The sequence below is a fragment of the Tubulanus polymorphus genome, chromosome 7, assembly GCF_964204645.1.
Source record: "Tubulanus polymorphus chromosome 7, tnTubPoly1.2, whole genome shotgun sequence".
NCBI classification, from domain to species: Eukaryota; Metazoa; Nemertea; class Palaeonemertea; order Tubulaniformes; family Tubulanidae; genus Tubulanus; species Tubulanus polymorphus.
Genome location: NC_134031.1, coordinates 16,931,809 through 16,944,438, shown reverse-complemented (window position 1 = coordinate 16,944,438; position 12,630 = coordinate 16,931,809). Strand labels below are relative to the sequence as shown.

The 12,630-nt window shown below is 39.1% G+C and overlaps 3 protein-coding genes across 7 annotated transcripts in view; 1 reads left to right on the top strand and 2 right to left on the bottom strand.

The window, feature by feature from the left end:
* Nucleotides 1-2,059, top strand: part of LOC141908820 (carboxyl-terminal PDZ ligand of neuronal nitric oxide synthase protein-like) — a 55,697-nt gene extending 53,638 nt beyond the window's left edge. For all 4 annotated transcript variants that reach the window (XM_074799037.1, XM_074799035.1, XM_074799036.1 and 1 more), the window contains one exon: nucleotides 197-2,059. In XM_074799037.1, the coding sequence (XP_074655138.1) occupies nucleotides 197-1,204 (1,008 nt within the window). In that variant the 3' untranslated portion in view covers nucleotides 1,205-2,059. The remainder of the gene's footprint in view (nucleotides 1-196) is intronic.
* A 534-nt stretch (nucleotides 2,060-2,593) lies between these two features.
* Nucleotides 2,594-4,799, bottom strand: LOC141908798 (STING ER exit protein-like). The gene is made up of 7 exons (XM_074799007.1): nucleotides 4,617-4,799; nucleotides 4,268-4,382; nucleotides 3,827-3,868; nucleotides 3,584-3,722; nucleotides 3,031-3,120; nucleotides 2,848-2,940; nucleotides 2,594-2,756 (listed from the first exon to the last, which is right to left on the bottom strand). Exons 1-7 carry the CDS (start codon nucleotides 4,735-4,737, stop codon nucleotides 2,703-2,705), a joined length of 654 nt encoding a protein of 217 aa, XP_074655108.1. The 5' UTR covers nucleotides 4,738-4,799; the 3' UTR covers nucleotides 2,594-2,702.
* A 1,005-nt stretch (nucleotides 4,800-5,804) lies between these two features.
* Nucleotides 5,805-11,741, bottom strand: LOC141909126 (uncharacterized). 2 transcript variants are annotated; one of them, XM_074799509.1, is made up of 4 exons: nucleotides 11,640-11,741; nucleotides 6,693-6,849; nucleotides 6,498-6,599; nucleotides 5,805-6,189 (listed from the first exon to the last, which is right to left on the bottom strand). In XM_074799509.1, exons 2-4 carry the CDS (start codon nucleotides 6,838-6,840, stop codon nucleotides 6,065-6,067), a joined length of 375 nt encoding a protein of 124 aa, XP_074655610.1. In that variant the 5' UTR covers nucleotides 6,841-6,849; nucleotides 11,640-11,741; the 3' UTR covers nucleotides 5,805-6,064. The 2 variants fall into 2 exon arrangements, with proteins under 2 accessions (XP_074655610.1, XP_074655611.1); XM_074799510.1 differs by having other exon boundaries at nucleotides 6,693-6,845.
* Nucleotides 11,742-12,630: the final 889 nt, after the last annotated feature.

Below are 12,630 nucleotides of genomic sequence, written 5' to 3'. Positions count from 1 at the left end.
CAGCAACAAATTACAACAAAGCAAAACAGCATGATTCTCACTGCACTAACTATGATCAAAAATACGTAAAGAGTATATGTATTTTTTCTCAGATTTGTTTTTTTCAGGTCGGCCTTGAATATTTTCCTGAGGCTCTGTCAATAGTGAAGAATGAATATATTATCATTAAAAACAACCTTTCTATTTATTCCAACAGATACCGGTTTTACCTGATCCGACGACTCCGCAAGCCTCGACGGTCACGCTGCCCGAGTTCCCCGATGTCGAAGCTAGTCACATGGCGACCATACCGGAACGCCAGGCGATGTTCGAAAACACGAACACTAAACAGGAAACGTCCGACTCACCGGACAGCGGCCATCGCGAAATGTCGTCCGATAGTTTGTCGTTCAGTTTACCGGGTCCGGATTCGACCGCTCAGAATACTCACCTCAATCGACAGGGATTAAGTTTGATGGATATGAGTAACAATAATCAGTCGGAAGGTAACAATAATACTCATCATTTGTGGTTGCGATCGAACAGTCATAAAGATACGCAGCAAGCGAACGCTGCCTCGGTGTCTGCCGTCGAAAATTCGAATCCTTTCTATAAGCACGCCTCCCCGTTGAGCTCGATACCGACCTGGCGCCACAACCTGGCCGAGCTAAAACCCATCGAACAAACTGTCGAATCGGAGAATCCATCGCCAGCCTACCAGTGGAAAGTGATAACGCCGCTGTCTATGCACGACGCGACCGGTAATCGGTTAGATTTGAACGTCGCTCCAAAGTTAGACCCGCCGCCGCGTGTCAAACGCAGCAGTTCGCGTTCGCCGAAAACGGCGCGCGAAACCTCGACGACCGACTCGAATCGCAACTCGTACAACTCGAGTTCGTCGGGCAGCGGAAACGAGTCGCACAGTCCGTTTTACGGTTGTAAATTTCAACCGCGCACCGGCCTGAACCAGAACGAACTGAGCGTGAACACGTCGCTTCGTACGGGCGGTAGTATCAGCAGTTCGCCGAACCCGAGTCCGCGCACGTCGTTGACGGCCGACAACGAACGACAAGAGGAAAACATGAACGTCATCAACGAATCCTCTTCTCCAAATCTCGGCTTGAGCAGCGAGCAGTTGAAAAATAAACTACGAATCAGTTTTTCCGACGACGAAGCCATGGTTTCCCTCCCACCCGATAATGCTCATGTCCAGGACAAGCCTTGAAGAATACTCCATCTCAATGAGCATAACAGACCTGGGTACGACTAGAGGGTAGTTTCTAGACCTCAACTACTGGAACTCCCAAAAAAATAAAATACTGTCAAATAATTTCTAATTCTATGATTTTTTATGTGAAATTACTCTGAATTTTGTTGCAGACTACTGCGATTAAAGATGTCGGGTACCCAGGTCTGGCATTAAAATGTCGACATTGATTAACTGTCTCAAAGCATAATCTAACAGGAGATTCACCCATCATCATTTTCAATAATACTCTAGAAACTAAGAATTTCAGTTAAAAGCATGAGATTTATCTTAATTCCAGTGCGTAACATTTGTTTCTTTTTAAGATAAACTGTAAAAAGATACTTTTTATTTCATTTCTCTTTTCGTTCATACGAGAACTTCTCTTTTTTCCAAGCAGAAGTTTAAGTTCAGGTTCATAGAAGTCTTTCGTATTGTTTTATTAGTACGAATTTTAATTTTTCGACTTAAAAGGGCTACTTATGAATAGAATTTCAATCTTTTCGTCAGATGTATAAAGATCATCGCGAAAAAAACAACCGAAAACTTATGTACATTTCACCAGATGTAATATATGTAAAAGTGTTTTTCATTCGTTAACTATTTGCATGGTTGCATTGTGCATCGTGTTATTTTGTATAGAAAAGCTCTGAGCGAAGTTGATATAGTGATGAAAACTGTTTAAAGAAACTGTTGAAAGTATAAGTTAATACATGTACCGGTATACGTCGATTATAAATTTGAAGCTATAGTATTATGATATAACCTTCTATTACCCAAGTATTGTGTATAGAATCCTTTTGTATTCGAACCAAAGAATAAAATTTATCATTTCCGAGTTGAATTAACCCTAGGTCTTGGGCTTTACAATCTCTAGATCGTAACGTTGGATATCCCGGATGGATAGAAAGGTTCGTCGTACACTTCAGGGCAACAGGAATTCCAGTTTTCCAGGTGAAAAATAAAAAATTCCAGGAATCATGTAATTTCTCTAGTCGAGGGTCCCAGGGTATGTTTTAGTGTGGAAGCACATCTTTCCGATGAAGTAGGTGACAGAGTTAGATAGATTAGAACCATAGAAATATGCATTCAGGTGGGACAGGCTTTCCTTATGCGATGAGTAGTTACTTTCTGTCAATACAGGGTCTGTGTGTTGCCACACAGAAATTCCATTTCTATACATGTGTGTAGCAAGCTTCAAAGCCAATTCAACTTTATGGTCCCGAGGGTCCAACTAATGCATCCTCAATACTCCTGTGTGTTCAAAAAGGAAATTAGAATAAGTTTTACCCAAAAAAAAAGTTTCGAAATAGAAAATTGATTTATATAAAACTTTCATTTATTTACAAATATTTACAAAAATGTCGATGAAAAACCGGTTGCTGCTGATGAAAATTGGTATTAGCGACAAGTGCCACAAGTTCACCACTCCATTCCATGTTAGTACAAACTATCTCATGTTGTTTTTAATCCACCATCACTTATCAATCAGAGTACCCTTAGGACGCATTTTCTTCGCATCTTCCTCAGCCTGCGAATAGAAATGAACGATTATTTCGCTTACGTTGTATTGAAAATTGCCCTAAAACATTTTAGTTTCTTTTCAAGGAATTTTGATTTACCTGTTCGAGTAACTTTCGCTTGCTGAGACCTTTCCTTATGAGCTGTTTCTCGATAACACGTGCGTTAGCTGCGTATGAATCGGCTATTTCTTTCTGTTGTTCGGGGAAGAAAGAGTTTTTCAACATTACACGAAAAGTTAAAAACATTACGTGAATATTGGACTGAAGATCGAATAAACTTACGGCTTCTATTTCCTCTTCTTCCTCGTCCACCGTCGAAACTGTAACAGAACTGAATTTACCCATATTTTTCGTATGTTTCGTTAACGTGACCTGAAAACAAAGAAAACATTAACTAACATTGATTTCAAGATGTAAGAATAAGAAAATCCAAAACCAGGGTGGCCACTTTTATTTATGACTAGCACATGCACATTGTTTTCCCTGACTTGATCTGCTAAGAATCCAATTAATTAATTACACAGTCAAGTACAAATAAGTAAGACATAGATGGTACACCAGGGTTCCCACGGGTTGGCCATAATCATTTTCCATATCGAGATTATAAATTTCATACCACTAAGTTATACATCGCCAACCTGGAGGATTTTCACCAGGGGGAGGGGAGATATTTGCCTTTTATGTGACTTCTCACTGCTCCTTCAACCATATTACTAACATCAAATAATCTAGCAATCTTTTTTGAAGAAAAGAAATTTTGCCGACTTTCCTCGACTTCCAGTTAAGTGGGCACCCTGAAAATTAACATAATTATAAAGAATAAGAATGTACTTGCCTTTTTAGGTTTAGCCGCGACTTGCCCGTAAAGACTGGCTTTAGCATTTCCTTCAGCCGATAGTTTCAAAGCCCCGTCGACGATGAACGTAACAGTTGCTGCTTTCTCTTTGTGCTGATAGAAGATCCACAGGCCACATCTACAATCAAGAAACAACCAGAACACAATGAAAAACTAGAAACAGTTGTCAGACGTTCGCATGAACTGAATCAAAAGGAAAGATTCAAGATATAATGTACTCACTTCTTGCATTTCTTCCTGAATTGCCGTTCAATTCCTTCCGGTCTAAAAAGGGAGATGATCGTTCAAATATTTTAAAATACTTTGGATTGTTAATCTAATCCTGTGAAATAGTATACAATGGAACCTCATTATAAGAAACTCGGATACAATGATTCATCGGATGATATAACAAAAATATAGAATTTCGTCCCAAGTGAGAAAATTTAATCAATTTCGTAAACTGAATATAACGACAATGAAGTTCGTACTAACGAGAGTCCACTGTAAATGAAAAATTCTAAGTAATAAAACCAAGAAAATTGGGACTTAGATACACAAGCATAACCTTAAACCCTAAACCCTAGAGCCACTGGACACTCTTCTCTCACCCTCTAGACACTAAACCCTCATTTTCTGGTGTTGAAAAAGCCACCATTTTATTTCAACAGCATTTAGATTTACCTACGAAGGTGGACCGTGTCACCAATATCAAATGTTAATTTGTGCGCATGTTTTGAACGGTCTATAACTCTGGCGTCGTCTCTTCTTCTCATCGGCAATTTCTCAAGCGGGCAATCTGTGAAAATACGAGATAATGAGAGCAGCCAAGACGGATCATCATCATATCCCTCCCAAGGGGCTTGTAGGCCTATTTGAAGTTTGTGGGTATCAATATCCCTCGTATAAATATACATAGTACCAGGGATACTGGATGATCTAAGCTACAGTTAACAGGTCGGTCAACCCCCGAAATTCAATTACGAGCCCCTGGCCCTGTCTGTGATTTCAAAAAAGAGTTTGACTGACTCACCTAAAATACAGCTCATCTGACCACACAAACAATAATAGACGTAAAGAGGTTTTTCTCCCTGATATTCTTCTTGATCTCTCGTGTCTGTACATACGACACTGCGTGATACAACTTTAGGCATTGCTTTGATCGGTTTTGATCGCAAAAAGTATCCTAAATGTTGTCCAGATTAATTGTCTCGCTCGACGACCTTGGGCCCTTTATTACTCGCATGCCAGAGTTAGCAAAATCCTTGTCAGTTTAGTTCACATATTCGACGCTTAAGGCAGTATTCCAGCAGCACTTGACGGTCAAAATTTGGCGCACCGGAATGCCCCGCATTTCGTGAAACCGTACTGGCACTAAATTGCTGCTATCCTATCCTTTTATGAATTGTAATATTTCGCCAATAAAGAATCAGTATTTTCTATAAACGAGGCAAACAGGCAGCGTTCTTGGTTAGATGTAGAATAATACGTCTTCAGTCTTATCCGCGTCAACTGTGACTGAACAATCCCAAAGAAACTGTTCTTATCCGAAAAAATTCATTGAAATGACTAAACCACAACTCGGCTGTTTACTTACAGCAACATCAAGTGGTCCAGGGGTGCCATCAGTGTTTATTGTATTAAAGAAAGGCAAGTCCAGCAAGAGTCATTTAAACTTAAGGAGTCCGACAATAGAACATGGATTTTACGACAAAAGAAGAACACGGCTTTAGGGTACTAAAAAAAAGAAATTTCACTTTGTACTGATGCAGTGTACGGTATCGTTTCCCACATGCCACATTAGGAGTATCTGCGTCCGATTTTTACCGACAAGTGCTGCCTCTATATATAACATAAGCGGTGAATATGTGAACTAACCTATTCCTCGCATGCCAAAGGTAGACTACCCCGTCGGATTTAGTTCGCATAATCGCCGTCAATGTAATATTTGGGGGCTGCACGTTAGGGTTTTTAAGTTGCTATACAGATTTTGACACGAGATTTAGAGTTTGATGAATTGCCACACCTCACCAAAACCAAACAACTTTTTTTCGTATTATGTTGTGTGCAAATATGGAGCGGTCCGATTCGTTATTCAGATGGATAAATCTTTCGCACTGGCCTCCACAAAATGAAAAACAAAATTTCTCAATTTTCTTGGTATGAAAACTCTTTATTGATCTATTTACAAGACGATATTGATTTTATTATCAACCTCGATAAATATACGACACAGTTCCGCTATAAGAATTCGGCAATGGTGCTTTTAAAAACATATTTCGTCACCGAAAAATTCAGTTTCGTGAAGTATTGAAATTCCGACTTTCAAAAGTGACAAAAACAAATTCATCCATGTTCGTAGTTGAAGGTGCTGTTGCGTCGCGTTGTTGCGAAATTGAAGTTGTACTATTGAGGCTTATAAGAATTAGTACAATATTTCAAACAATAACAGTACGTTAGTAAATTGATACTTGGAGCCGTTTATTTGCGACCGAATCGCAGAGTTTGCATGCGTACACCACCGCCATTTTGTTGTCGTTGTCTCATATTTGAAAGCATATCTGCTAGTGCCGAAACTGACAGACTTCCAGCGCGTTTTCTATAATCTGAAATGACGAACAAACCCTCTAAACTTTTCAAAGTGACCTTCAAAAAGTCAGTGTCAAATGATTTTGGTCAAGATTTTTCGAAATTTGAATACAATTTCTATGATGCCTTTTGGAAAATGAATAAGTAATCCATTCTGAAATGATTTATGTACCCGGGCACTTCATATATTTTAGATGTCTTTTTTTTCAATAGGAAAGTGCCGCTTTTCACTGTGAAAAAGTGCCATTTTTCTTGAAATAGAACTTCCCCTCAAAAAGCGAAGCGACCAGAAATACGGACGAAACGAATAGATCATTTGACTTACTTTTATCGTCCAACAGACCCATTTCTTTCGCCAGTTCTTTTTTCTCTTCCTCGTCGTCTACATTCCGGAATCGAAGATGCTTCAGAAATAAATCTCCTATACCTAGGATTAAACCAAAAAAGAAATACACGAATTAACCACGGGGGCCTAAAATTGCGTAGTCTACAACATGTGCAGCGGATGAGGCATCTTTACCTGCTTTATTATTTGCTCTGCGGTCGGGTATTTCTGGATCGTTTGACGACGCGCATTCCTTCTTCCTTTTTTCAGCAGGATACGCGGCGATGAGTATGATACTGGCGATGACCAGCAATAGCTGCATATATTGACGATAATAGGTCATGATCGCTGTCTGAAAATAACGGAAGATGGCAAATATATTTTCGTAGAATTCTCAATATTTTTGACTAACTTATGAAATCGTCGATATCGTTGTTTTTCAATGAACTCGATAACAAACTCTCAGAATATATCACATGTTAGCAACTATGAACTGTCACCCAACCTTTTATCTGAAGTCTATGCCAAGGAAATTTGGTAGTGGGAAAAATGTAAGTTACACAAAAAAAGAAAAGCCTTTCAAAAAAATGGTAAAATCTCATATAACTAAAAAGATGTAATGTGGTCTTTTTGGGTGAATCAACTCTCCGGTCAAATACATCCATTTGCCGACCGACCAAGCGCTCCCCATACCATCTCAATTGACGCATACGAATACGTCTTAATTGTGAAAAAAATTACCGACGATCCACGAAGTTTTTCTAATTGTTTCATTGAAAGTCGTCGGTTCCGTGCGCTACACGACAACAACGCGAGCGTCGCAGAGAGAAGCGCCTTCAGCAAAACATTCATATCGAAACTGGCATCAGAGAGCAGCTAACGTCATAAACAATAGTTCATTAAACGGCTTTATCGGTGATATTTGATTAGATTAGTGTCACTGGATCTGGGTTCTCTCGAACGATCCATTTTCTCGTAATCCATACGTAAGACGGCGTACTACGTACTGGGCTTTTCCGTGTATGGATTGGGAAATGTTGTGGAAAGACGTTTTCCGCCCGAAAAAAATCGAGGCCGTTGATCAAGCGGATTTGTTTTGACGTACTCATTTTCCGTATTTTTAAAGTCGATGTGAATTCTATAAAAATGTCTATGGTTTATGAAATTCGTCAATACGGGAATGCGAATATCTAAGCGTATCTGACTCACTAGGTGCGCCGTAGTATTGGTAGCTAATTTATTCAATTTACAGATTAGGGAAATGCTTATCATAGTTTTTAGTCCCACCATGCACTCCAAAAAGAATTTCCGAGCCACAGAGTACATAGCGCGCATTGAAGATACTTCCGTGTAAGACGTAAGACACGGAATTTAATAAGATTGTTTAATAGCAATTATCTGTCTAAGGGAGACCCGCTATAGAAACGAGAAACTAATTTGACGAAGATGATCAGCACTACGGCACTAAATCCGAAATATCCGCGATAAACAATCTATTACATCGCCGCGTTTTAAAACTGTAAGTTTGAAAATATCGTGTGCGTCAAGCGATCGAATCTAATTCACCATAAAATAACCCACTGATAAGAAGTTCTAGTGCTCGGATAAGATCAAATTTTCTTCAGAGGTGTTCTCGTAATTGACATGTTCTGGTTTGACGACGACATTACATTTCAGGCGATATTAAAAAGATAACAGGCGACGGAGGATACTGCAGCAGTCCTATCCGCGTTCGACTTCATATCAAACGCCTGCTATGCCGAAAAAAGACATCTCGACTGAAAGTGTATTTGATAAAATATTCGATGTTGATTTGTCAGTTAGTTCTGAAGAGCGAACAATGATTCAAAATGTGGTACAGGTCGTACGTATACAGTATGATCAGATTATGTTTAGAATAAAAGGGGTGTGAAGAGTAGTTGTCATTAACTAATAGACCTGAGAGGATCTGATGTTTCATCACTATTACCCTTTGAAGATGGGTGACGTAGGTGTTGTCGTTTTCATTTCAGTTGTCGGTGACCTCTGTTGATTAGTTAAATAACTGATAGTTCTATATGCGACACTCTGGGCGTATCTGCTTTAACTAATTTACTCCTGAGATTAAGTCTCTCATGATGGGTGCATATTTGTTAACAAGTCTGTCTCTGTGGCTTAACCAGAAGAAACTCTCGAGTCCAAACCTTATATACGCTCGTAAGATTTGGGATTTTTCGTGTCGTATACTCTCACTCGGGACCTCGGGGAATATTTAATGATTTAATGCAACGATCTCGACGAAAGACATGAATTGTGGATCCCTTTGTAAAACTCGTGTCTACGTCGTTCAGAACAATAGATGAAAATGTTGCTAAAACTTATCCTTTTGTGTTCGTTTTGTCGTTTTTTAATTGACATTAATCGGAATGTTTACACGATGTTCGCAATTGACGATAAAAAAACCGCCATGATCAAAGCAGACGATTTCTTTTTCGAATCGACTACGGGCTTCATGGCCTTCAGCAACATTCATCATTTGAAATGAGTGATTTAACGAATATTTCTGGAAAAAAAATTCAAATGAAATAGAAAAGATTGAAAGACAGCTGCCAAAGGCGCGAGCTTTGTTCCGTTCTAATTTTGGGTGGAGTCAAAAGCACTTAACCGCACAAAAAATTGAAATTTGCCTCAAAATACTTTGACTTAAAGCGATAAAAATCAAGTCTTATTAAAGATATAAAAACAGTATTCAAAAATATTGATTTGAGGAAAATTTTGCAGCGTGTCTGTAAAAATTACAATCATGCTATTTAAGGGAACACAAAACGACCAGTTGTCTTGCTGCAGAGTAAAAAGTCCCAAACGGTTTTGTAGATATGAGCATTTTCTTCGTGCAACACGACTGTTCAACTGAGCATTCTGGCATAGCGGTTCTCTAAGTAGGGGGCCATATCGACAGGATCGTAATGAACGTGAATGTCTATTTAGGATGGCGCGAATATAGAAAGGATTTCTCGCAGTTAGCGTAAGTGCTTTGTGGACACTTCGACGCGATCCAATCTCAAAAGTCATCGAACTTACAGATAGACGACCGCCAAGACGACGTAGATGGACATGTAGTATAATTGCCGGCGCGTACCCAGAGTTATATAATCCAGGATAAGGGGAGTATGCCGAGTATGTTTAATCCTGGTTTATATCTCGGACTTCAAGGTATTCATTGAAAGGACTCTTCACGTTATAGTCGAGAGAAATCCCACAATAATAGAGAGATGTTAAATTTTAGTAGTATAGACGAGAATGTGATTAGAACAACGTTTCGGCTAAAACCTATTGGCCATCATCAGGCGTACTGATACAAGATAGATTAACAAGAGTGTGAGCGATTGATTGGAGTGAGTGATTTAAAAAGTTGAATATAGATTTAAGTAATTTGAAATGAAGATAGGAAAACAATAATAGAGTACAGGGTAAGCAATAGCAAACGGCAAAACTAGGGGTAATAAATCAAGTTGAGGTAACTCAACACAAACCCTAAATTTGTTAATCTCGTGTTATTTTTAAAGGCGTCAATAAACTTCGAGTTAGTTTTCTTGTTTATCTTTGTTTTAATGGCATCCTCGACGTCAAGATGTTATCAAAATGCTTAAATTACGATTCTGTTCTCCGATATCTACACCAATCAAGGGGCGGACCCAGAGTCCGGGGTCCCCCACCCTTTTCTGACCAAGTGCCCTTTTGAAAATCCATGGTACCGGTGTTGATCTAATATGCACTAAAATCGCATAAAAATGTATCTACATTTTCAAAATGTTTTGGTGGATGTTCAGACCCCGACAAGCACCTCGCGCCTGTAGCACTCGCCGGGACGCCCGCCTCGACTATAGAGTGCCCTTTTCATGCAAGGTGAACCCCTTTCTTTCTTTTAGCCTGTAACCGCCCCGTTTCACAAACGGGAATTAAGCCCCTAATACGGGTTGATTACCTTATTCTAATTAAAAGTTAACCAAAGTTCGTGAAACCGGGCCCTGGGTCCAGCTGCGACTTCAGTGAGCAGCTTGACTGACAATACGACGTCACTATGGCGCGCTGTGACGTTACGACGCATGTAACCTCAGTTCGTAATCCAAACGCCATTAGAAATTAATCTAAACTCCTTTTTTTCGTTCAGATTAAAAGTAGCTTTCCGTGGAAATCTCTTTTATAGAAAATCGAAGGAAGATGTAGCGGAAATTATCTTTCGTTGCGCCACCGCCGGCCTGCTGGGCGTTGTAAAATAAGATATGGTTTATTGTGATAAGGGTTTTTTATGACCGAATGCTCGGTATCGACAATCAAAGGATGCGCCAGAATCCAGAATTACCAGTCCGTTTATTGTATCTGACCATAGAGCGGTATCTCGTGGGATAATAAGATTACCGCCGGTTTATTTGTTTATAACCAAACATAGCAAGGATTATTATATATAACATGGTTAATAAAACGCCAACCGTCGCAAAAAGCAGCTGAAACGTCGAAAATTATCAGATATCTGGAAAAGAATTGGTCATACGATCTGGGAATGAATGTTCGTAGTTTCCAGAAAAAAAAACGTTTTAGCGCAGGTATGCTATTAAACGTGATTGAATAACGCGAATAGACGCGCAACACAGGACTGGGGTTATTGTCTTTGTTTAGAGTAGCCGATTACCCAAAAAACGTAAAACGTATAACAGCGCCAATTCATCTCCCATATTTTCTATCTAATGGGCAGCAAGCTTTTCTGCGATCAAATATTATTATCAAGCGAACAATATTTCATGCTCGTTGGTATTCAATCATTTCTTATTGAAGTGCTCTGACATTTCTACCAGTCTTGGCTTAATCGGCTCAACTAATCGAAAAATCCAAATCAAATATTTTTTCACATTTCTTATTCAAGTTTTAAGAGAAAAAAAGCGATCAGTTATAAGAAACAATTCTCATTCACTCATTCACCTCATTGACTCATTCACCTGATGAAGCTTCTATTCATCAGAAGCGAAAGCTCGTGCGTCTAAATAAATAGTTAACCTATACAGTACTACTCTTCTCGTTACTTATTTTAAACCTGGTTAACACGTCTACTCTACGAATATCAAGAAACAATGTTAGAATGTCAGCGATGAGAAAATGTGTACTTACGTTATGAGTGTTTTGTATGAGTCGTCTGGATATCCGCAGTTCCCGATGTAGTTTTCTCGAAGTTTCAGGCGCTCACTAACGAAGTCAGGATAGAGTGGCACTCTTAGTCTTTATGTTGCGGTTTTGACGCGCCAAAGGAGAGACACTTTCAAGTGCTGTGACGTATTCATAGAACTCAGCCGATGACACTGCGCATGCTCGGCACTGCAAGATCCTACGCCTTTCGATTTCAAAGGCGACAAAAGTGAATTAGATTTTAATTAGGGATGTTCCGATGTGTTTCTCCGCGAATTTCACCTTCAACAAGGTTTTTTCGGCAAAGTGCCGCATTTCGCAAATGAATCATTCATACGCTGAGTGTATGACACATTGCGTGGTGGTGTTACTTGTCAAATTAATCAAATATCTTTAACTTTTCCCCCGACCTTGTCTCAGAAAGTGCAAAAAAGTTTTTTTTGCGGGCAGTATGCGCTGCATAATAGTCTGAATTTATATTCTATTTTCACAAATTTGTTCGTATATGTTTAATTTCTCTTTCATAAAGGAATGATAAGGATTTTTGAAATTTTGAGAATATGGATTGAATAGTTAAGAACAAGAGTGATAAAGGGCCGGGAATTGTCATTAGCTTAATTACTTATGTTGTATTAATTAGTACCGTCGACATATACCAGTGATACTAGGAAACCCATCCGAAATGATACGTGTATATCCGTTCACGGTCTCTCCGGGACTAATTAGAACCCCCACAATAAGCAGTAAAGTATATCATTATAAATTCGTGTTATGGCGTGTTTATTCCTTGTTGGTATTAAACTATATCAGTTGTATTTCTATGGAAAATTTTTTTTCTGGTCGTTGAACAAACGTTCACGTATCAAATAAAATCTAACGATCAATCCAATTATGTTAATTGAATTGTATCTTTCTTGTACATGACACCTCTGTTGTCTTTCGTGGACTCTAAAACGTTTCAGAGTCTCGTTTTAGA